The sequence below is a fragment of the Cherax quadricarinatus genome, chromosome 12 (assembly GCF_038502225.1).
Source record: "Cherax quadricarinatus isolate ZL_2023a chromosome 12, ASM3850222v1, whole genome shotgun sequence".
NCBI classification, from domain to species: domain Eukaryota; kingdom Metazoa; phylum Arthropoda; class Malacostraca; order Decapoda; family Parastacidae; genus Cherax; species Cherax quadricarinatus.
The window spans coordinates 54,930,644-54,957,711 of record NC_091303.1 but is presented as its reverse complement, the minus strand read 5'-3'; the positions used below and the strand labels follow the sequence as shown (position 1 = coordinate 54,957,711).

The following is a 27,068-nucleotide window of genomic DNA, read 5'->3' as shown; positions in this document are numbered from 1 at the left end:
CTCAGGCGGAGGTGTGCGTACCTCAGGCGGAGGTGTGTGTACCTCAGGCGAAGGTGTGTGTACCTCAGGCGGAGGTGTGTGTACCTCAGGCGGAGGTGTGTGTACCTCAGGCGAAGGTGTGTGTACCTCAGGCGGAGGTGTGTGTACCTCAGGCGGAGGTGTGTGTACCTCAGGCGGAGGTGTGTGTACCTCAGGCGGATACACATACTACCAACAAAGGGGTATTTATTAGGAATGTGCGTTTTTTATACAATGATACATGTGTGATGTTTTCTGTATATACACCTGCATGAGTTTGTTTTTTGTCAGTTGTACGTCACACCTATGTAGACGTGAGAGGTGATAATTTCAAGTGTTTTTCTTATATATACTGATAGGTGGCTTGAGTGATGTATAGTGTGCTGGGTCTTGTTCGTTTGTCTGTGACGGGTTTCTTCTGTGTCCAACAACGTGTGCGTGTGTGATAATTTATGTATGTACTTGTTGTTCTCAACAGTTTTGTACTATATATATGTATTATGTCTGTACAAGATATGCTCTCAATAAAATAAAAAAAAAACTCACTTTGGGGTTACGAGTTATAGCATTTCATTTACCGTCTTCCCCTCTAGATCTCTTACCCAGTGCACCTCATGCAGGAATTGTGTGTGTGTATGTGTGTACTCACCTAGTTGTACTCACCTAGTTGAGGTTGCAGGGGTCGAGTCCAAGCTCCTGGCCCCGCCTCTTCACTGGTCGCCACTAGGTCACTCTCCCTGAACCATGAGCTTTATCGTACCTCTGCTTAAAGCTATGTATGGATCCTGCCTCCACTACATCGCTTCCCAAACTATTCCACTTCCTGACTACTCTGTGGCTGAAGAAATACTTCCTAACATCCCTTTGATTCATCTGTGTCTTCAGCTTCCAACTGTGTCCCCTTGTTGCTGTGTCCAATCTCTGGAACATCCTGTCTTTGTCCACCTTGTCAATTCCTCTCAGTATTTTGTAAGTCGTTATCATGTCCCCCCTATCTCTCCTGTCCTCCAGTGTCGTCAGGTTGATTTCCCTTAACCTCTCCTCGTAGGACATACCTCTTAGCTCTGGGACTAGTCTTGTTGCAAACCTTTGCACTTTCTCTAGTTTCTTTACATGCTTGGCTAGGTGTGAGTTCCAAACTGGTGCCGCATACTCTAATATGGGCCTAACGTACACGGTGTACAGGGTCCTGAATGATTCCTTATTAAGATGTCGGAATGCTGTTCTGAGGTTTGCCAGGCACCCATATGCTGCAGCAGTTATTTGGTTGATGTGCGCTTCAGGAGATGTGCCTGGTGTTATACTCACCCCAAGATCTTTTTCCTTGAGTGATGTTTGTAGTCTCTGGCCCCCTAGACTGTACTCCGTCTGCGGTCTTCTTTGCCCTTCCCCAATCTTCATGACTTTGCACTTGGTGGGATTGAACTCCAGGAGCCAATTGCTGGACCAGGTCTGCAGCCTGTCCAGATCCCTTTGTAGTTCTGCCTGGTCTTCGATCGAATGAATTCTTCTCATCAACTTCACGTCATCTGCAAACAGGGACACCTCAGAGTTTATTCCTTCCGTCATGTCGTTCACAAATACCAGAAACAGCACTGGTCCTAGGACTGACCCCTGTGGGACCCCGCTGGTCACAGGTGCCCACTCTGACACCTCGCCACGTACCATTACTCGCTGCTGTCTTCCTGACAAGTATTCCCTGATCCATTGCAGTGCCTTCCCTGTTATCCCTGCTTGGTCCTCCAGTTTTTGCACTAATCTCTTGTGTGGTACTGTGTCAAAAGCCTTCTTGCAGTCCAAGAAAATGCAATCCACCCACCCCTCTCTCTCTTGTCTTACTGCTGTCACCATGTCATAGAACTCCAGTAGGTTTGTGACACAGGATTTCCCGTCCCTGAAACCATGTTGGCTGCTGTTGATGAGATCATTCCTTTCTAGATGTTCCACCACTCTTCTCCTGACAATCTTCTCCATGATTTTGCATACTATACATGTCAGTGACACTGGTCTGTAGTTTAGTGCTTCATGTCTGTCTCCTTTTTTAAAGATTGGGACTACATTTGCTGTCTTCCATGCCTCAGGCAATCTCCCTGTTTCAGATGTATTGAATATTGTTGTTAGGGGTACCATAGGAGAGATGTTATGTGGCCCCATTGCCTTTGAGGTATCTAGCTCACTCAGAAGCCTTTTCACTTCTTCCTCGGTTGTGTGTACCGTGTCCAGCACCTGGTGATGTGCCACACCTCTCAGTCTCTCTGGAGCCCCTTCTGCCTCCTCTGTGAACACTTCATTGAATCTCTTGTTGAGTTCCTCACATACTTCACAGTCATTTCTTGTTGTCTCTCCTTCCTTCCTTAGCCTGATTACCTGGTCCACGACTGTTGTTTTCCTCCTGATGTGGCTGTATAACAGCTTCGGGTCAGATTTGGCTTTCGCTGCTATATCGTTTTCATATTGTCGCTGGGCCTCCCTTCTTATCTGTGCATTTTCGTTTCTGGCTCTACGACTGCTCTCATTATTCTCCTGGGTCCTTTGCCTTCTATATTTCTTCCATTCCCTAGCACACTTGGTTTTTGCCTCCTTGCACCTTTGGGTGAACTATGGGCTCATCCTGGCTTTTTCATTATTTCTGTTTCCCTTGGGTACAAACCTTTCTTCAGCCTCCTTGCACATTGTTGCTACATATTCCATCATCTCATTAAGTGGCTTCCCTGCCAGTTCTCTGTCCCACTGAACCTCGTTCAGGAAGTTCCTCATTCCCGTGTAGTCCCCTTTCCTGTAGTTTGGTTTCATTTGTCCTGGCCTTCCTGCTTCCCCCTCCACTTGTAGCTCTACTGTGTATTCGAAGCTCAAAACCACATGATCGCTGGCCCCAAGGGGTCTTTCATATGTGATGTCCTCAATATCTGCACTGCTCAAGGTGAATACTAAGTCCAGTCTTGCTGGCTCATCCTCTCCTCTCTCTCTTGTAGTGTCCCTTACGTGTTGGTATATGAAGTTTTCCAGTACCACCTCCATCATCTTAGCCCTCCATGTATCTTACCCCCCATGTGGCTCCAAGTTCTCCCAGTCGATCTCCTTGTGGTTAAAGTCGCCCATGATCAGGAGCTTTGCCCTTCATGCATGAGCTCTTCTGGCCACTGCAGCCAGTGTGTCAACCATCGCTCTATTGCTCTCGTCGTACTCATGCCCTGGTCTCCTGCTGTTCTGTGGTGGGTTATACATCACTGCAATTACCACTTTGGGATCTCCAGAGCGAAGCGTTCCTGCTATGTAATCACTTTCTTCTCTGCTGTCTCCTCTCTCCAGCTCATCAAAATTCCATCGGTGTTTGATCAGCAGTGCCACTCCTCCAACCCCCCCCCCCTGTTCCTTCTGTCTTTCCTCAGGATCTGGTATCCCGTTGGAAAGATGGCATCTGTTATCATACCTGTAAGCTTGGTTTCTGTGAGCGCTCCTCCCACTTGTTTGTTATTCCATCAGCGTTTGTGTACCATACCTTCAGTTTCCTTTCCAATACTGTGGTTTGGGGGGCCTGTGGGGGTGGGAGACCTGGTAGCATACTGTGGGATTCTTGATTGGAGGTTGGGTGGAAGCTGTGTGTATGGATTGTAGTTTGTGTTGGGATGGTGTGATAGGTTGTGGGGTTCTGAGGATAGTTGTGTGTGTGCTTGCCCTTGCTTCTCTGTTCTGCTCTGACTGACCTCTGCTGGTTCCATCCTTGTTTCCTTTCCTATCTCCTTTCGCTTTTTTGTCCTCTCCCTCAGCTGCTGTCTCTCTGTTTGTGTTCTGTCTCTGTCTAGGAACACCTTCTTGTACTCTTCCGAGTTTTTCTACCTTGGTTTCTCTTGGAGGATCCTGTTCCTCACTGTTTCTGTCCTGAGAATCAGCTTGATCGGTCGGTTTCTCCCCTTCACGTACCCCCCTATTCTCTAAAAAGTTACAATTTCCTCCATGTCTTCTCCCGCTATTTCCGTGATGATTTTCCCAATCTCCTTTCTTTCTTCCTGCCATCATTCAGTGTGTGTCTTTTCCTCTCTCCCCCGAAGCCCATGGATAAACTCTGATTTTGCCCTTTCCTCCTCCCATTGCCTCTTCCTCTGTGACTCTGGTTCCTGTCTGTATATGGTCATTTTCTCCCTTGATTTTTCCAGTGGCTCTTGGTAGCATGGGTGTGCCTCAGTATTCGACTTACCTCCCTCTCTATCTGCACCCAGCTGCTCTTTCCTTTTACTCCCTGACCCTTCTTTGCAGGCTGATATGACCTTAGCATAATTCATATCTTCTTCCTTCCTGTTCATCCTCTCAGCTTCATATGCTGTGTCTTCTCTGGTCACTGCCCCTGAGACTTGCTTCAGCCTGTTTACCTCAAACTCTAGGACCCTTACCCTGTCTACTGCAGTTTCGACTTTTGCCTCCCATTTCTTCATCTCCTTCTCCAACCTCTTTTCCCATTTCGCAGAGAGCTCTTTCTCCATTTTTTCAGAAAGCTCTCCTAATTTTCTCTCCCATTCTTGCTCCATCCTTTTCCACTGCTCCTCCATCCATTCATCCCTACCATTACCATTGTCATCTGATCCCTGATTCCTACGAGTCCCAACCATTTTTTTTATTTAGTAAAGGAGAGAGAGAGAGAGAAAGAGAGAGAGAGAGAGACAGAGAGAGAGAGAGAGAAAGAAAGAGAGAGAGAGGGGAAAGGTAGAAGGAGAGAGAGGGGGAGAGTGAAAAGGAAAAGGGGGAGAGAGTAGGAGAGAGAGAGAAGGAGAGAAGGGAAAGATTGGAGGAGAGAGGGGAGAGAGTGAGAAGGGGAGAGAGAAAGAGAGAGAGAGAGAGGGAGAGAGAGAGAGAGAGAGAGAGAGAGAGAGAGAGAGAGAGAGAGAGAGAGGAAGAGAGAGGAAGAGAGAGAAGAAGAGAGAGAGGAAGAGAGAGAGGAAGAGAGAAAAAGAGGAAGAGAGAGAGGAAAAGAAATGGCCCTCTCTATGGAAAGGGGCAAATGTAGTCCCTGTTCACAAAAAGAAGAGCAGAGCAGAAATCAGCAACTACAAACCAGTGTCACTCCTGTCAATCACTGGTAAGATCCTTGAGACAATAATTTCAAGACAAATGACAGAGTTTTTTGACTGTCACTCACTACTTTGTGATCGTCAATATGGCTTCAGGAAAGGTTACTCTGCTGCTGATCTGTTGTTAAACCTCTCCACTAAGTGGCACCAGTCACTGGGTGAATCCAAAGTCAGCTGTGTGGTAGCACTGGACATTGCTGGCGCTTTCGGCCGGGTGTGGCACCAGGGCCTCTTAGCAAAACTTCAAGCACTGGGAACTGCAGGCTCTACGCTATGTCTCCTCAGTGATTACCTTCATGGTAGATCTCTAGGTGTAGTTCTCAATGGAACGGAATCAGCAAGACATCCTATTGGGGCAAGTGTTCCACAAGGAAGTGTGCTGGGATCATTGTTATGGAATGTCTACTTCAACGACCTTCTTCAACTCATCCCAGAATCACATGCATATGCAGACGACTGCGCACTGACATTCACTTATCCAAGAGAAGAAATGCCAGCTGCTCTAAGCTACATCAATCACCAGCTGAGAGCTATATCAGCTTGGGGAAATAGATGGCAAGTAACATTTGCACCTGAGAAAACGCAAATGATGATCATCTCTAGGCACCATGATGGTAATGCTGGTGCAGTAGTAAGGATGAATGGGAGGGTGTTGGCACCTGGAGAAGAAGTTGATATCCTTGGGGTGAAATTTGACTACAAACTAACCATGAAGAACCATGTTGTAAATCTTGCAAACAAGGCAGCCAGGAAGCTTACAGCACTTCGCCGTATCTCGCATCTACTTGACAGTAGGGGTTGCAAGATTCTGTACGAGGCACAAGTACGCTCGCACCTTGAGTATGCTCCACTTTCTTGGTTTGCCTGCCCCCCTCTCATCTGCGACTGCTTGACAGAGTAGAGAACAGAGCAAGACATCTCATCTCTCGCCTGGACCCATCCTGGATAGATCTGTCATTTCAGCAGAGCCTTCAACATAGGAGGGATGTGGGTGGCCTTACTGTAATGTACAAGGCCAATATTGTCAAAGTACCACACTTGAATCCACTTCGAGGACAGCGTGAAACAAACTTTTATGCCACAAGACGGGCAGAAAGCAGCAAGTTCACTCTGGCTGTACCCTTCTCCAGAACTTCACTCCATCTGAGATCCTATATACCCAGGATGACTCGAGTATGGAACACATTCGTACAGCATAATGATGTCAACGAGATAAAGTCAGTTGGTCAAATGAAAATGCTGGCCCACAGATGACTCTAACTTCATCCTGTTCCCTACTTGTATGTCTCATAACAATAAAAATGCTTTCAAATGAGCTGATGTAGGTAACAGCTCTTAGCTTGCCAATAAAGTTAGGGATCCTTAACCTGTAAATAGCTTGTCAATAAAGCTAGGAATCCTTAACCTTGTCAAACCCTGTGTAAAAAAAAAAAGAAGAGAGAGAGGAAGAGAGGAAAAGAGACAAAGAGACGGAGAGAGAAGGAAAAGTTAGAGGGTCAATTCACATAAAGGTGTGAAATCCTGTATATGTGTGTATGTGTATGTGTGTATGTGTGTGTGTGTGTATGTGTGTGTGTGTGTGTGTGTGTGTGTGTGTGTGTGCTACAGCTATTCAAGTGCCTAACAGCAGATCCTGTTCTCACCTAGTGTGTGTGTATGTGTGTGTGTATGCGTGCGTTTATGTAAGCAGTCCTTATTTCCCTCGTATGTACTACATATGTTTTGCATATGTACCCTATCTCTTGGTTTCCACTGTACTGTCTTGTGTGCCTAAAATTACGTAAATTCACATAAAGGTGTGAAATCCTGTATATGTGTGTGTGTGTGTATGTGTGTGTGTGTGTGTGTGTGTGTGTGTGTGTGTGTGTGTGTGTGTGTGTATGTGTGTGTATGTGTGTGTATGTGTGTGTGTGTGTGTGTGTGTATGTGTGTGTGTATGCGTGTGTTTATGTAAGCAGTCCTTAATTTCCTCGTATGTACTACATATGTTTTGCATATGTACCCAATCTCTTGGTTCCCACTGTACTGTCTTGTGCCTAAAATTATGTTCAATTCTGTATGCTAGGCTTCGCTAGGCTACCTCTCATACTAGGCTATCTATCATTAACTGCTTAACTCTTCTAAATCTCAATAAATTCTATTAAATGCCAGTAAATGCTGCTTATTCTAATTCTGATTGCTCGAGGAGAGTGACCCCCAATTTCCAGCTAGAGACTGGTGCTGACCCCATGCAACTCAAACTAGGTGAATATTACGTGCGGCTGGCAGTGGAGTAATGTTGTCGTCCGTCCTGGGTCCCAGTAGTTGAAAATGCTTGATGCTTCTCGGTAATTTTTCCACTAACTTCCTGTAGGCACTGTAGTCTCTAGCTCATCTATTTTTTTTTCACTCACTCACTGTATTTACTGACACATCTATACATATCTCTTATCTCCCTGATCTTGAGTCACACTTATTCTTCAAATACCCCACTGCATTATTATGGCTACACTATTTAGGGCTGACACAACCGTTCACCTTCCTTCCAACGGCCCCCACATGGTAACTGTCACTATTTACTAAATTGCTTTTCTGTGATCACTTATATTTCCTTTTTTTCGGGGCTTAAGTGATTATATTCACTCTTATGCGTGCACACGCCTATATCCCACACTCTATTCCTTATGATACAGTCAGAAATTACCACCAAAACACGAGCTCAAACCGGGTGACTCCTCCACGAGTGTGTGTAGGTGTGTGTGTGTGTGTGTGTGTGTGTGTGTATGTGGATAAATCTAATTAAGCTTTGTCTCAGGAAATGCTGTGTCTCGTCTGTGCTGCACATTTGTTCTATCAGTTGGCCATGGTCTCTTACTTCCCAGGTGGGCGTGTGTGGGCTGGTCGTGGCCTACAACATAGTGGGAGCATTTGCCTTCAGAGCCATCGAGGGAGAGCTTGGGGACGCTCGGCCTGAGGAAGAAGCTTTCATCCTGCAGGAATCCACAGTGGCCCGCCTCTGGAACATCACTCTCCAGCTCAACATCCTGGAGGAGGCAAAGTGGAGGAGTGAGGTGGTGGGTGCTCTACGGGAGTACCAGAACACTCTGGTGCCCTTAGTCAAGAATAAAGGGTATAGAGGTGTACACCCAAGGCAAGCCTGGTCCTTCAGTGCAGCTCTCATGTATTCTCTCAGCGTCTACACCACCATTGGTACGTTCATCTACACACACACACACACACACACACACACACTACCTCACTTGCTAGACTATTCCATTTCCTGACTACTCTATGACAGTGACAAGGAAGCCTGCCAAAGCTGTGGAGGGATGTTGGAACCTCGTGAAGTAACATTGGCAGACTTACCTCCAAGTCTGGTTGAAGGTGGTTCTTACCGTGTCTCTTGCTTGTAAATTGCGTTTCTGTACAAATCCTCGGTAAATATTGTTTGGTGAAAGGAATATAAATGTAAGTATTTACTCACCACTGTCTTTTGCTCCTTCTAGTTTCTACCCTGGTTATCGTGATACTACCAGGCGTGCAGGCCGCTAGACTACACCCGTGTTATTAAAACCAACGTAAATATTACAGCCCGGCTGATAAGGGACTAGCTGGAGGAACGTGTCAGGTTCCATCTACAAGAATGTACTATGATGCTTCTACTATTTGCTCTTCCCGGTCATCACGCTAATTTGTTATGACGTCTGCATTAATATACCTTGCCTTCAGTTTCCTTTTCGTTATTGTGATTGTTTTGGTGATCCTGTTCTCCTGATTCGTGTCCAGGTGTCAGGTCATGGACGGAGTGGGTATTTGAGAGTGAAGTTTGAGAGGCTTGTCCTCTCCTGTATTACTGTTGTGGTTTGATTATAATTTCTAGTAAAAAATGTTAGTTTTGAGAACAAGAGCATCGATCACACTCATTTATATACTTACAGGTAAAGCCAGAGTAATTTAAAATAAAAGTAAACTGGTTAAACTTCTAACTTGCACTGTCCCCTTGTTAGTGTGTCCTCTCCAGAGATGACGCCACTCTGCCACAGTGCTCTTTCCAATAAAACTGAACAAAATTTCCCTATGATTTAATAATTTCAAGAACAGTCATTACTGTAATTTAAAGTACATACATTTTTATCATTGGCAGTGAAATCCATTAAAAAGTAACAAATTTCCTTATATTCCCTACACATAGATCTGGGATAATGGCAACAACAGGGAGGAATGTCATGGGAAATATTTGGAGAACTACATCAAACTCGACTTCGCTTGTCAAGAAAAAGAGGGCGTTGATTTTCCACAATGTATTGGGAAAACCTCAATTAAGCTGAGACTCCTTCTGGAAAGTGTAACCACAACTTGTAAAAGAAGGATGAAGTTTATTTCGAACTGCAACTGTCAATGGTTAAATTAAGGGAGGAGGTGTATGAGGCAGCAGCGCCTCGCCTCAGCAAGTACATTCCACGAAGACAAACATTGTGAGAAGCGCAGTGCGCGCTTCTCACAATACTGTACACAAAGTTGCACAGGTCAAGAAGCCTTACACAATCGTAGAGCAACTTGTGCTCCCTTGTGCAAAAGAGATGGTGCCACTTATTCTCGGCCAGGAATCAGCAAGGACTCTAATATATCTGTCTCTAACAACACAGTATCTACATGGATAAATGAGACACCATAGTACTTCAGTGACTTAAGATGTATATAAAATAAAGAAACCCCCATTATCTGCCATACAACTGAATGAATTGACCGGTGTCGTTATTGTGTTCTCAGCTACTGGTGTTCACGTGATACATTCTTGAGGGATACCTCAAGACGAGTTTCGTATTTGTAAGGCTCTTGATAACACCACAAAGACAGACCATGAGCTCGATATTGTTAATAATTTTTTTGAAGAACATGGCTTGTATTAGGTCAGTCTTGTAGGAGTTACCACTGATAGTTCACTTGTCATGATTTTATGATCAGGCTTTAAAACGTTGGTGGTAACCTGAGTCAGTTATCCCAAAACATGTCGTCGGTGCTAATCTCTTTAAAATAAGATATCGTCTCCCCTAGACCTATTGTCTTCAATACGACGATTGGAAATTTCCTGAAAACAAATGTTAGATACGTTCATAATCAGAATTTGAAGTCATTTATAAAGAAAAAAATTGGAGTCTGACGGCATGTTTGTGATAACTGACATGTCACTAATATTGTGGTCGATTGGTCATTACTACATATTCAGTGCTTATGGGAATATATATATTTTATGCTCATATTCTGTAATATGCTGCTGTCTCCATTTTCTTGCACATAACGGTCTGCTTGGCGCCCATTTCTGTTTTTCTGAAGAAAGTCATTTCCCAGAACGAATCTGCCTGGAAGTTTCTAATGATGAGTTGATTGCAACACGAAAGGCCTACAGCTATCATTCAACTCCGCCTGTGGTTCATCAAGAACTGCAAGAAGCCCTTTCCGCGCGCCTTTAGCATTTTATAGAGAGCGAGCACAGAAACAGGGGTCATCCCACTCTCACTGAAAACAACAGACAGCGCCACTCCACAAAGGTGGCAGTAAAGCAATTTCAGTGAATTACAGAGCGATATCACTAACGTAACACACCATAAAAATCTTTGAAAGGGTTTAAGAAGCAAGATCGCCACCCACTTAGATATCCATAAGTTACACAACGTAGGGCAACATTGGTATAGAGCAGGTCGCTCCTGTCTATCCTAACTGCTGGACCACTATGACATGGTCTTGGATACTTTGGAGTACAAGAAAAATGCAGATTTAGTAGACACAGACTCTGCGAAAGCCTTCAACAAGTGGTGTAATAACTCACAAAATGCGTGTTAAAGGAATAACAAGAAAAGTTGGTACATGGGTCTATAACTTCCTAACAATAGAGGCTACAGTGAAAAGCTCGGTTCCACAAGACGCAGAACTCACTCCCATCCTGTTCTTCATCCCCATATCTAACATAGACAGAGATGTAAGCCACAACACCGTGTCTTCCTTTGCGGATGACACCCAATATTCATGACAGTGTCATCTATCAAAGACAATGCAAATCTCCAAGCGGACTTCAATCAAATCTTTAAATGGGCCACAGAGAACAACATGAAGTCTAGTGAAGACAAATTTCAATTACCCCAGTATCGAAAACTGGAGGAAATTAAAATTGTATCGGAGTATAAAAAAATTTCAACCAAACAGTAGAGGGAAAAACTAATGTGAAGGACCAGCCCGAGCACATCAGTGAGCCTCATGCATGGTTATAAGCTATTTCAGTTATCTGTATGTTTTAACCTCACAAGCTATTTTATATATCAGTGCACCACGCAGAAACAAGTGGGTATATACAGAGAAAAATCACAGTCAACAGGAGTCGAACCCATTTAAGGGAGTCTAGTGACCTGCACACCTGATTGTAGCACGATAACCAAGGTAGAAACTAGAAACGAGTAAGAGACAGTGGTGAGTAAATACTTACGTATATTCCCTTCACCAAACAGCAAGCAATTATATATACAATATTTACAGAGGATATGTAGAGAAAGGCAATTTATAAGCAAGAGACACGGAAATAATCACCTTCGACCAGACTTTGAGGTAAGTCTGCCAATGTTGCTTGACGAGATTCCAACATCGCTTCACAGCTTCGTTGGGCTTCCTTTCACTGGCTGGTTGAACCAAGGTGCTAGCGTAACGAGGGGCCCCGCTCATTATACTCTTAGTATCTGGTTGGCTGGTTGGGAGGGCATGCCTAGATGAGTGTATAACATGCACTGAATAATATGTACCGTACTTTTAGCATGCCAGAGTTGGCCTGCATGCTGCAACCATCATAAACCAGGAGGCCTAATCCGAAATCATATCATGGAGGCGCTGACCTTTTCAACTATCAACACGACACAATTGATTTATAAAGCATCATTCAGAGAACGTAATAATGATAACGTCATCATTATTAAAGTAAGTTATTGAGTAAGAAGAAACATTTGTCTTACAATAAGCCAGCAGTGTGCAGGTTTATATGTACAGTAACTCTCTAATCTCTTGTTTACGATTCATTTATATTTTGATTTTTTTTTGTGCTCACGCATTTCCATGCATCACGGTAAACTGAGATAACGAAACAAAATAAAAAAAGTATGAAAAACGAATTTTAAAGCAGTTATTCTGGGAGAAATATGCAAACCCTTGGCAGCAGCGGGGGGCCGGAACCCCTCCGGCATTATTGATTTATTTTAAGCTCAGGGTTTTTTTATTATGCTGTAGCTGTACATTTCGTGTATGTGTTATAAATAACAACGGAGTATAAATATAATCGCGTTAGATCAACAAGCTGTGGAAAGAGAATGTTTCCAGAAGAAAAGTTCCACGACGTTCAGATGTTTAAGTGGACTGAAGACGATTATTAATTGTTGAAAAATATCTTACTTTGTTAATGTTTTAGTAATTAGTGTAACTCTTTGATCAGTTTATTGACGAGTAAGAAAAATCAAGGAGAAAAGTAATCCTGATTAAATTAATTAATGGGATCAGGGAGAAACACGATAAGAATGTGCAGAGGGTGGAGAGGAATAGATTTATCGAGAGGAGGAAAAGGGGTACATAAGGTAGCTGAAGACAGATGATTAAAGAATGGTAGGAAGTTTTCAACCTCACGTGATCAGACAGTAGAAGTATATGGTATGAGACAAATTAGATTTAAAGTCTTGATGGAACCCAGGAAGATAAGACAACGGAACAACTGAAAGGTGAGTGGCAGGGGCAAGAGCTAAGACTCGACTTCTTCTCTCTCTCTCTCTATTGGGTTAGCAAAGTGTTCAGAGAAATAGTGAGCAGAATTATAGAAGAAACACTAGTCAACTAGGAAGCTGAGGACAACACAGAAGTAGCGGCGAAGTCTGCCCATCAACCTTCTATCTTCTAATCATATACATTGTCCAATTAGGTATTTCGTGTAATTTTTTATATTTTAGTCAAATTGCGAATTATCTATTACCAAACCTCTTACATACTTAGTTTAATTAGAGGTTTGCCTTATTATTTATCCCTGGCACTCCAAACATACCTGTTACATTATTTAGCCCTGGCACTCCAAACATACCTGCTACATTATTTAGCCCTGGCACTCCAAACATACCTGCTACATTATTTAGCCCTGGCACTCCAAACATACCTGTTACATTATTTAGCCCTGGCACTCCAAACATACCTGCTACATTATTTAGCCCTGGAACTCCAAACATACCTACTACATTATTTAGCCCTGGCACTCCAAACATACCTGTTACATTATTTAGCCCTGGCACTCCAAACATACCTGCTACATTATTTAGCCCTGGCACTCCAAACATACCTGCTACATTATTTAGCCCTGGCACTCCAAACATACCTGCTACATTATTTAGCCCTGGCACTCCAAACATACCTGCTACATTATTTAGCCCTGGCACTCCAAACATACCTGCTACATTATTTAGCCCTGGCACTCCAAACATACCTGCTACATTATTTAGCCCTGGCACTCCAAACATACCTGCTACATTATTTAGCCCTGGCACTCCAAACATACCTGCTACATTATTTAGCCCTGGCACTCCAAACATACCTGCTACATTATTTAGCCCTGGCACTCCAAACATACCTGCTACATTATTTAGCCCTGGCACTCCAAACATACCTGCTACATTATTTAGCCCTGGCACTCCAAACATACCTGCTACATTATTTAGCCCTGGCACTCCAAACATACCTGCTACATTATTTAGCCCTGGCACTCCAAACATACCTGTTACATTATTTAGCCCTGGCACTCCAAACATACCTGCTACATTATTTAGCCCTGGCACTCCAAACATACCTGCTACATTATTTAGCCCTGGCACTCCAAACATACCTGCTACATTATTTAGCCCTGGCACTCCAAACATACCTGCTACATTATTTAGCCCTGGCACTCCAAACATACCTGTTACATTATTTAGCCCTGGCACTCCAAACATACCTGCTACATTATTTAGCCCTGGCACTCCAAACATACCTGCTACATTATTTAGCCCTGGCACTCCAAACATACCTGCTACATTATTTAGCCCTGGCACTCCAAACATACCTGCTACATTATTTAGCCCTGGCACTCCAAACATACCTGCTACATTATTTATCCCTGGCACTCCAAACATACCTGCTACATTATTTAGCCCTGGCACTCCAAACATACCTGCTACATTATTTAGCCCTGGCACTCCAAACATACCTGCTACATTATTTAGCCCTGGCACTCCAAACATACCTGCTACATTATTTAGCCCTGGCACTCCAAACATACCTGCTACATTATTTAGCCCTGGCACTCCAAACATACCTGCTACATTATTTAGCCCTGGCACTCCAAACATACCTACTACATTATTTAGCCCTGGCACTCCAAACATACCTGCTACATTATTTAGCCCTGGCACTCCAAACATACCTGCTACATTATTTAGCCCTGGCACTCCAAACATACCTGCTACATTATTTAGCCCTGGCACTCCAAACATACCTGTTACATTATTTAGCCCTGGCACTCCAAACATACCTGCTACATTATTTAGCCCTGGCACTCCAAACATACCTGCTACATTATTTAGCCCTGGCACTCCAAACATACCTGCTACATTATTTAGCCCTGGAACTCCAAACATACCTACTACATTATTTAGCCCTGGCACTCCAAACATACCTGCTACATTATTTAGCCCTGGCACTCCAAACATACCTGCTACATTATTTAGCCCTGGCACTCCAAACATACCTGCTACATTATTTAGCCCTGGCACTCCAAACATACCTGTTACATTATTTAGCCCTGGCACTCCAAACATACCTGCTACATTATTTAGCCCTGGCACTCCAAACATACCTGCTACATTATTTAGCCCTGGCACTCCAAACATACCTGCTACATTATTTAGCCCTGGCACTCCAAACATACCTACTACATTATTTAGCCCTGGCACTCCAAACATACCTGCTACATTATTTAGCCCTGGCACTCCAAACATACCTGCTACATTATTTAGCCCTGGCACTCCAAACATACCTGCTACATTATTTAGCCCTGGCACTCCAAACATACCTGTTACATTATTTAGCCCTGGCACTCCAAACATACCTGCTATATTATTTAGCCCTGGCACTCCAAACATACCTGCTACATTATTTAGCCCTGGCACTCCAAACATACCTGCTACATTATTTAGCCCTGACACTCCAAACATACCTGCTACATTATTTAGCCCTGGCACTCCAAACATACCTGCTACATTATTTAGCCCTGGCACTCCAAACATACCTGTTACATTATTTAGCCCTGGCACTCCAAACATACCTGCTACATTATTTAGCCCTGGCACTCCAAACATACCTGCTACATTATTTAGCCCTGGCACTCCAAACATACCTGCTACATTATTTAGCCCTGGCACTCCAAACATACCTGCTACATTATTTAGCCCTGGCACTCCAAACATACCTGCTACATTATTTAGCCCTGGCACTCCAAACATACCTGCTACATTATTCAGCCCTGGCACTCCAAACATACCTGCTACATTATTTAGCCCTGGCACTCCAAATATACCTGCTACATTATTTAGCCCTGGCACTCCAAACATACCTGCTACATCATGCAGCCCTGGCTCTCCAAACATACCTGCTACATCATGCAGCCCTGGCACTCCAAACTTACCTGCTACATCATGCAGCCCTGGCACTCCAAACATACCTGCTACATCATGCAGCCCTGGCACTCCAAACATACCTGCTACATCATGCAGCCCTGGCACTCCAAACTTACCTGCTACATCATGCAGCCCTGGCACTCCAAACTTACCTGCTACATCATGCAGCCCTGGCACTCCAAACTTACCTGCTACATCATGCAGCCCCGGCACTCCAAACATACCTGCTACATCATGCAGCCCTGGCACTCCAAACATACCTGCTACATCATGCAGCCCTGGCACTCCAAACTTACCTGCTACATCATGCAGCCCTGGCACTCCAAACTTACCTGCTACATCATGCAGCCCTGGCACTCCAAACTTACCTGCTACATTATTTAGCCCTGGCACTCCAAACATACCTGCTACATTATTTAGCCCTGGCACTCCAAACATACCTGTTACATTATTTAGCCCTGGAACTCCAAACTTACCTGCTACATCATGCAGCCCTGGCACTCCAAACTTACCTGCCACATCATGCAGCCCTGGCACTCCAAACTTACCTGCTACATCATGCAGCCCTGGCACTCCAAACATACCTGCTACATTATTTAGCCCTGGCACTCCAAACATACCTGCTACATTATTTAGCCCTGGCACTCCAAACATACCTGTTACATTATTTAGCCCTGGCGCTCCAAACTTACCTGCTACATCATGCAGCCCTGGCACTCCAAACTTACCTGCTACATCATGCAGCCCTGGCACTCCAAACTTACCTGCTACATCATGCAGCCCTGGCACTCCAAACTTACCTGCTACATCATGCAGCCCTGGCACTCCAAACATACCTGCTACATTATTTAGCCCTGGCACTCCAAACATACCTGCTACATCATGCAGCCCTGGCACTCCAAACATACCTGCTACATCATGCAGCCCTGGCACTCCAAACTTACCTGCTACATCATGCAGCCCTGGCACTCCAAACATACCTGCTACATTATTTAGCCCTGGCACTCCAAACATACCTGCTACATTATTTAGCCCTGGCACTCCAAACATACCTGCTACATTATTTAGCCCTGGCACTCCAAACATACCTGCTACATTATTCAGCCCTGGCACTCCAAACTTACATGCTACATCATTTAACCCTGGCACTCCAAACATACCTGCTACATCATGCAGCCCTGGCACTCCAAACATACCTGCTACATCATTCAGCCCTGGCACTCCAAACATACCTGCTACATCATGCAGCCCTGGCACTCCAAACATACCTGCTACATCATGCAGCCCTGGCACTCCAAACTTACCTGCTACATCATGCAGCCCTGGCACTCCAAACTTACCTGCTACATCATGCAGCCCTGACACTCCAAACTTACCTGCTACATTATTTAGCCCTGGCACTCCAAACATACCTGCTACATTATTTAGCCCTGGCACTCCAAACATACCTGTTACATTATTTAGCCCTGGAACTCCAAACTTACCTGCTACATCATGCAGCCCTGGCACTCCAAACTTACCTGCTACATCATGCAGCCCTGGCACTCCAAACTTCCCTGCTACATCATGCAACCCTGGCACTCCAAACATACCTGCTACATTATTGCTACATTATTTAGCCCTGGCACTCCAAACATACCTGCTACATTATTTAGCCCTGGCACTCCAAACATACCTGTTACATTATTTAGCCCTGGCACTCCAAACTTACCTGCTACATCATGCAGCCCTGGCACTCCAAACTTACCTGCTACATCATGCAGCCCTGGCACTCCAAACTTACCTGCTACATCATGCAGCCCTGGCACTCCAAACTTACCTGCTACATCATGCAGCCCTGGCACTCCAAACATACCTGCTACATTATTTAGCCCTGGCACTCCAAACATACCTGCTACATTATTCAGCCCTGGCACTCCAAACATACCTGCTACATTATTCAGCCCTGGCACTCCAAACATACCTGCTACATTATTTAGCCCTGGCACTCCAAACATACCTGCTACATTATTTAGCCCTGGCACTCCAAATATACCTGCTACATTATTTAGCCCTGGCACTCCAAACATACCTGCTACATCATGCAGCCCTGGCACTCCAAACATACCTGCTACATCATGCAGCCCTGGCACTCCAAACTTACCTGCTACATCATGCAGCCCTGGCACTCCAAATATACCTGCTACATCATGCAGCCCTGGCACTCCAAACATACCTGCTACATCATGCAGCCCTGGCACTCCAAACTTACCTGCTACATCATGCAGCCCTGGCACTCCAAACTTACCTGCTACATCATGCAGCCCTGGCACTCCAAACTTACCTGCTACATCATGCAGCCCCGGCACTCCAAACATACCTGCTACATCATGCAGCCCTGGCACTCCAAACATACCTGCTACATCATGCAGCCCTGGCACTCCAAACTTACCTGCTACATCATGCAGCCCTGGCACTCCAAACTTACCTGCTACATCATGCAGCCCTGGCACTCCAAACTTACCTGCTACATTATTTAGCCCTGGCACTCCAAACATACCTGCTACATTATTTAGCCCTGGCACTCCAAACATACCTGTTACATTATTTAGCCCTGGAACTCCAAACTTACCTGCTACATCATGCAGCCCTGGCACTCCAAACTTACCTGCTACATCATGCAGCCCTGGCACTCCAAACTTACCTGCTACATCATGCAGCCCTGGCACTCCAAACATAAATGCTACATTATTTAGCCCTGGCACTCCAAACATACCTGCTACATTATTTAGCCCTGGCACTCCAAACATACCTGTTACATTATTTAGCCCTGGCACTCCAAACTTACCTGCTACATCATGCAGCCCTGGCACTCCAAACTTACCTGCTACATCATGCAGCCCTGGCACTCCAAACTTACCTGCTACATCATGCAGCCCTGGCACTCCAAACTTAACTGATACATCATGCAGCCCTGGCACTCCAAACATACCTGCTACATTATTTAGCCCTGGCACTCCAAACATACCTGCTACATCATGCAGCCCTGGCACTCCAAACATACCTGCTACATCATGCAGCCCTGGCACTCCAAACTTACCTGCTACATCATGCAGCCCTGGCACTCCAAACATACCTTCTACATTATTTAGCCCTGGCACTCCAAACATACCTGCTACATTATTTAGCCCTGGCACTCCAAACATACCTGCTACATTATTTAGCCCTGGCACTCCAAACATACCTGCTACATTATTCAGCCCTGGCACTCCAAACTTACATGCTACATCATTTAACCCTGGCACTCCAAACATACCTGCTACATCATGCAGCCCTTGCACTCCAAACATACCTGCTACATCATTCAGCCCTGGCACTCCAAACATACCTGCTACATCATGCAGCCCTGGCACTCCAAACATACCTGCTACATCATGCAGCCCTGGCACTCCAAACTTACCTGCTACATCATGCAGCCCTGGCACTCCAAACTTACCTGCTACATCATGCAGCCCTGACACTCCAAACTTACCTGCTACATTATTTAGCCCTGGCACTCCAAACATACCTGCTACATTATTTAGCCCTGGCACTCCAAACATACCTGTTACATTATTTAGCCCTGGAACTCCAAACTTACCTGCTACATCATGCAGCCCTGGCACTCCAAACTTACCTGCTACATCATGCAGCGCTGGCACTCCAAACTTCCCTGCTACATCATGCAACCCTGGCACTCCAAACATACCTGCTACATTATTTAGCCCTGGCACTCCAAACATACCTGTTACATTATTTAGCCCTGGCACTCCAAACTTACCTGCTACATCATGCAGCCCTGGCACTCCAAACTTACCTGCTACATCATGCAGCCCTGGCACTCCAAACTTACCTGCTACATCATGCAGCCCTGGCACTCCAAACTTACCTGCTACATCATGCAGCCCTGGCACTCCAAACATACCTGCTACATTATTTAGCCCTGGCACTCCAAACATACCTGCTACATCATGCAGCCCTGGTACTCCAAACATACCTGCTACATCATGCAGCCCTGGCACTCCAAACTTACCTGCTACATCATGCAGCCCTGGCACTCCAAACATACCTGCTACATTATTTAGCCCTGGCACTCCAAACATACCTGCTACATTATTTAGCCCTGGCACTCCAAACATACCTGCTACATTATTTAGCCCTGGCACTCCAAACATACCTGCTACATTGTTTAGCCCTGGCACTCCAAACATACCTGCTACATTATTCAGCCCTGGCACTCCAAACATACCTGCTACATTATTTAGCCTTGGCACTCCAAACATACCTGCTACATTATTTAGCCCTGGCACTCCAAACATACCTGCTACATTATTTAGCCCTGGCACTCCAAACATACCTGCTACAGCATTTAGCCCTAGCACTAAAAACATACCTGCTACATTATTTAGCCCTGGCACTCCAAACATACCTGCTGCATCATGCAGCCCTGGCACTCCAAACATACCTGCTACATCATGCAGCCCTGGCGCTCCAAACATACCTGCCACATCATTCAGCCCTGGCGCTCCAAGCTTACCTGCTACATCATTTAGCCCTGGCACTCCAAACATACCTGCTACATCATGCAGCCCTGGCACTCCAAACTTACATGCTACATCATTCAGCCCTGGCACTCCAAACTTGCATGCTACATCATTTAGCCCTGGCACTCCAAACATACCTGCTACATCATGCAGCCCTGGCACTCCAAACATACCTGCTACATCATTCAGCCCTGGCACTCCAAACATACCTGCTACATCATGCAGCCCTGGCACTCCAAACATACCTGCTACATCATGCAGCCCTGGCATTCCAAACTTACCTGCTACATCATGCAGCCCTGGCACTCCAAACTTACCTGCTGCATCATGCAGCCCTGGCACTCCAAACTTACCTGCTACATCATGCAGCCCTGGCACTCCAAACTTACCTGCTACATCATGCAGCCCTGGCACTCCAAACATACCTGCTACATCATGCAGCCCTGGCACTCCAAACATACCTGCTACATCATTCAGCGCTGGCACTCCAAACATACCTGCTACATCATGCAGCCCTGGCACTCCAAACATACCTGCTACATCATGCAGCCCTGGCATTCCAAACTTACCTGCTACATCATGCAGCCCTGGCACTCCAAACTTACTTGCTACATCATGCAGGCCTGGCACTCCAAACTTACCTGCTACATCATGCAGCCCTGGCACTCCAAATTTACCTGCTACATCATGCAGCCCTGGCACTCCAAACTTACCTGCTACATCATGCAGCCCTGGCACTCCAAACTTACCTGCTACATCATGCAGCCCTGGCACTCCAAACTTACCTGTTACATCATGCAGCCCTGGCACTCCAAACTTACCTGTTACATCATGCAGCCCTGGCACTCCAAACTTACCTGCTACATCATGCAGCCCTGGCACTCCAAACTTACCTGCTACATCATGCAGCCCTGACACTCCAAACTTACCTGTTACATCATGCAGCCCTGGCACTCCAAACTTACCTGCTACATCATGCAGCCCTGGCACTCCAAACTTACCTGTTACATCATGCAGCCCTGGCACTCCAAATTTACCTGCTACATCATGCAGCCCTGGCACTCCAAACTTACCTGTTACATCATGCAGCCCTGGCACTCCAAACTTACCTGCTACATCATGCAGCCCTGGCACTCCAAACTTACCTGTTACATCATGCAGCCCTGGCACTCCAAACTTGCCTGTTACATCATGCAGCCCTGGCACTCCAAACTTACCTGCTACATCATGCAGCCCTGGCACTCCAAACTTACCTGCTACATCATGCAGCCCTGGCACTCCAAACTTACCTGTTACATCATGCAGCCCTTGCACTCCAAACTTACCTGTTACATCATGCAGCCCTGGCACTCCAAACTTACCTGCTACATCATGCAGCCCTGGCACTCCAAACTTACCTGTTACATCATGCAGCCCTGGCACTCCAAACTTACCTGTTACATCATGCAGCCCTGGCACTCCAAACTTACCTGCTACATCATGCAGCCCTGGCACTCCAAACTTACCTGCTACATCATGCAGCCCTGGCACTCCAAACTTACCTGTTACATCATGCAGCCCTTGCACTCCAAACTTACCTGTTACATCATGCAGCCCTGGCACTCCAAACTTAACTGCTACATCATGCAGCCCTGGCACTCCAAACTTACCTGTTACATCATGCAGCCCTGGCACTCCAAACTTACCTGTTACATCATGCAGCCCTGGCACTCCAAACTTACCTGCTACATCATGCAGCCCTGGCACTCCAAACTTACCTGTTACATCATGCAGCCCTGGCACTCCAAACTTACCTGTTACATCATGCAGCCCTGGCACTCCAAACTTACCTGCTACATCATGCAGCCCTGGCACTCCAAACTTACCTGCTACATCATGCAGCCCTGACACTCCAAACTTACCTGTTACATCATGCAGCCCTGGCACTCCAAACTTACCTGCTACATCATGCAGCCCTGGCACTCCAAACTTACCTGTTACATCATGCAGCCCTGGCACTCCAAATTTACCTGCTACATCATGCAGCCCTGGCACTCCAAACTTACCTGTTACATCATGCAGCCCTGGCACTCCAAACATACCTGTTACATTATTTAGCCCTGGAACTCCAAACTTACCTGTTACATCATGCAGCCCTGGCACTCCAAACTTACCTGCTACATCATGCAGCCCTGGCACTCCAAACTTACCTGCTACATCATGCAGCCCTGGCACTCCAAACATACCTGCTACATTATTTAGCCCTGGCACTCCAAACATACCTGCTACATTATTTAGCCCTGGCACTCCAAACATACCTGTTACATTATTTAGCCCTGGCACTCCAAACTTACCTGCTACATCATGCAGCCCTGGCACTCCAAACTTACCTGCTACATCATGCAGCCCTGGCACTCCAAACTTACCTGCTACATCATGCAGCCCTGGCACTCCAAACTTACCTGCTACATCATGCAGCCCTGGCACTCCAAACATACCTGCTACATTATTTAGCCCTGGCACTCCAAACATACCTGCTACATCATGCAGCCCTGGCACTCCAAACATACCTGCTACATCATGCAGCCCTGGCACTCCAAACTTACCTGCTACATCATGCAGCCCTGGCACTCCAAACATACCTGCTACATTATTTAGCCCTGGCACTCCAAACATACCTGCTACATTATTTAGCCCTGGCACTCCAAACATACCTGCTACATTATTTAGCCCTGGCACTCCAAACATACCTGCTACATTATTCAGCCCTGGCACTCCAAACTTACATGCTACATCATTTAACCCTGGCACTCCAAACATACTTGCTACATCATGCAGCCCTGGCACTCCAAACATACCTGCTACATCATTCAGCCCTGGCACTCCAAACATACCTGCTACATCATGCAGCCCTGGCACTCCAAACATACCTGCTACATCATGCAGCCCTGGCACTCCAAACTTACCTGCTACATCATGCAGCCCTGGCACTCCAAACTTACCTGCTACATCATGCAGCCCTGACACTCCAAACTTACCTGCTACATTATTTAGCCCTGGCACTCCAAACATACCTGCTACATTATTTAGCCCTGGCACTCCAAACATACCTGTTACATTATTTAGCCCTGGAAACTCCAAACTTACCTGCTACATCATGCAGCCCTGGCACTCCAAACTTACCTGCTACATCATGCAGCCCTGGCACTCCAAACTTCCCTGCTACATCATGCAACCCTGGCACTCCAAACATACCTGCTACATTATTTAGCCCTGGCACTCCAAACATACCTGCTACATTATTTAGCCCTGGCACTCCAAACATACCTGTTACATTATTTAGCCCTGGCACTCCAAACTTACCTGCTACATCATGCAGCCCTGGCACTCCAAACTTACCTGCTACATCATGCAGCCCTGGCACTCCAAACTTACCTGCTACATCATGCAGCCCTGGCACTCCAAACTTACCTGCTACATCATGCAGCCCTGGCACTCCAAACATACCTGCTACATTATTTAGCCCTGGCACTCCAAACATACCTGCTACATTATTCAGCCCTGGCACTCCAAACATACCTGCTACATTATTCAGCCCTGGCACTCCAAACATACCTGCTACATTATTTAGCCCTGGCACTCCAAACATACCTGCTACATTATTTAGCCCTGGCACTCCAAATATACCTGCTACATTATTTAGCCCTGGCACTCCAAACATACCTGCTACATCATGCAGCCCTGGCTCTCCAAACATACCTGCTACATCATGCAGCCCTGGCACTCCAAACTTACCTGCTACATCATGCAGCCCTGGCACTCCAAACATACCTGCTACATCATGCAGCCCTGGCACTCCAAACATACCTGCTACATCATGCAGCCCTGGCACTCCAAACTTACCTGCTACATCATGCAGCCCTGGCACTCCAAACTTACCTGCTACATCATGCAGCCCTGGCACTCCAAACTTACCTGCTACATCATGCAGCCCCGGCACTCCAAACATACCTGCTACATCATGCAGCCCTGGCACTCCAAACATACCTGCTACATCATGCAGCCCTGGCACTCCAAACTTACCTGCTACATCATGCAGCCCTGGCACTCCAAACTTACCTGCTACATCATGCAGCCCTGGCACTCCAAACTTACCTGCTACATTATTTAGCCCTGGCACTCCAAACATACCTGCTACATTATTTAGCCCTGGCACTCCAAACATACCTGTTACATTATTTAGCCCTGGAACTCCAAACTTACCTGCTACATCATGCAGCCCTGGCACTCCAAACTTACCTGCTACATCATGCAGCCCTGGCACTCCAAACTTACCTGCTACATCATGCAGCCCTGGCACTCCAAACATAAATGCTACATTATTTAGCCCTGGCACTCCAAACATACCTGCTACATTATTTAGCCCTGGCACTCCAAACATACCTGTTACATTATTTAGCCCTGGCACTCCAAACTTACCTGCTACATCATGCAGCCCTGGCACTCCAAACTTACCTGCTACATCATGCAGCCCTGGCACTCCAAACTTACCTGCTACATCATGCAGCCCTGGCACTCCAAACTTACCTGCTACATCATGCAGCCCTGGCACTCCAAACATACCTGCTACATTATTTAGCCCTGGCACTCCAAACATACCTGCTACATCATGCAGCCCTGGCACTCCAAACATACCTGCTACATCATGCAGCCCTGGCACTCCAAACTTACCTGCTACATCATGCAGCCCTGGCACTCCAAACATACCTGCTACATTATTTAGCCCTGGCACTCCAAACATACCTGCTACATTATTTAGCCCTGGCACTCCAAACATACCTGCTACATTATTTAGCCCTGGCACTCCAAACATACCTGCTACATTATTCAGCCCTGGCACTCCAAACTTACATGCTACATCATTTAACCCTGGCACTCCAAACATACCTGCTACATCATGCAGCCCTGGCACTCCAAACATACCTGCTACATCATTCAGCCCTGGCACTCCAAACATACCTGCTACATCATGCAGCCCTGGCACTCCAAACATACCTGCTACATCATGCAGCCCTGGCACTCCAAACTTACCTGCTACATCATGCAGCCCTGGCACTCCAAACTTACCTGCTACATCATGCAGCCCTGACACTCCAAACTTACCTGCTACATTATTTAGCCCTGGCACTCCAAACATACCTGCTACATTATTTAGCCCTGGCACTCCAAACATACCTGTTACATTATTTAGCCCTGGAACTCCAAACTTACCTGCTACATCATGCAGCCCTGGCACTCCAAACTTACCTGCTACATCATGCAGCCCTGGCACTCCAAACTTCCCTGCTACATCATGCAACCCTGGCACTCCAAACATACCTGCTACATTATTTAGCCCTGGCACTCCAAACATACCTGTTACATTATTTAGCCCTGGCACTCCAAACTTACCTGCTACATCATGCAGCCCTGGCACTCCAAACTTACCTGCTACATCATGCAGCCCTGGCACTCCAAACTTACCTGCTACATCATGCAGCCCTGGCACTCCAAACTTACCTGCTACATCATGCAGCCCTGGCACTCCAAACATACCTGCTACATTATTTAGCCCTGGCACTCCAAACATACCTGCTACATCATGCAGCCCTGGCACTCCAAACATACCTGCTACATCATGCAGCCCTGGCACTCCAAACTTACCTGCTACATCATGCAGCCCTGGCACTCCAAACATACCTGCTACATTATTTAGCCCTGGCACTCCAAACATACCTGCTACATTATTTAGCCCTGGCACTCCAAACATACCTGCTACATTATTTAGCCCTGGCACTCCAAACATACCTGCTACATTGTTTAGCCCTGGCACTCCAAACATACCTGCTACATTATTCAGCCCTGGCACTCCAAACATACCTGCTACATTATTTAGCCTTGGCACTCCAAACATACCTGCTACATTATTTAGCCCTGGCACTCCAAACATACCTGCTACATTATTTAGCCCTGGCACTCCAAACATACCTGCTACAGCATTTAGCCCTAGCACTCCAAACATACCTGCTACATTATTTAGCCCTGGCACTCCAAACATACCTGCTGCATCATGCAGCCCTGGCACTCCAAACATACCTGCTACATCATGCAGCCCTGGCGCTCCAAACATACCTGCCACATCATTCAGCCCTGGCGCTCCAAGCTTACCTGCTACATCATTTAGCCCTGGCACTCCAAACATACCTGCTACATCATGCAGCCCTGGCACTCCAAACTTACATGCTACATCATTCAGCCCTGGCACTCCAAACTTACCTGCTACATCATGCAGCCCTGGCACTCCAAACATACCTGCTACATCATGCAGCCCTGGCACTCCAAACTTACCTGCTACATCATGCAGCCCTGGCACTCCAAACTTACCTGCTACATCATGCAGCCCTGGCACTCCAAACTTACCTGCTACATCATGCAGCCCTGGCACTCCAAACTTACCTGCTACATCATGCAGCCCTGGCACTCCAAACTTACCTGCTACATCATGCAGCCCTGGCACTCCAAACTTACCTGCTACATCATGCAGCCCTGGCACTCCAAACTTACCTGCTACATCATGCAGCCCTGGCACTCCAAACATACCTGCTACATCATGCAGCCCTGGCACTCCAAACATACCTGCTACATCATTCAGCCCTGGCACTCCAAACATACCTGCTACATCATGCAGCCCTGGCACTCCAAACTTA

General features: G+C 46.2%; 1 protein-coding gene across 2 annotated transcripts in view; it reads left to right on the top strand.

The window, feature by feature from the left end:
• LOC128686688 (potassium channel subfamily K member 18) overlaps positions 1-27,068 on the top strand; it is a 239,535-nt gene that overhangs the window by 48,813 nt on the left and 163,654 nt on the right. For both annotated transcript variants that reach the window (XM_070084356.1, XM_053773719.2), the window contains exon 3: positions 7,943-8,270. In XM_070084356.1, the coding sequence (XP_069940457.1) occupies positions 7,943-8,270 (328 nt within the window). The remainder of the gene's footprint in view (positions 1-7,942; positions 8,271-27,068) is intronic.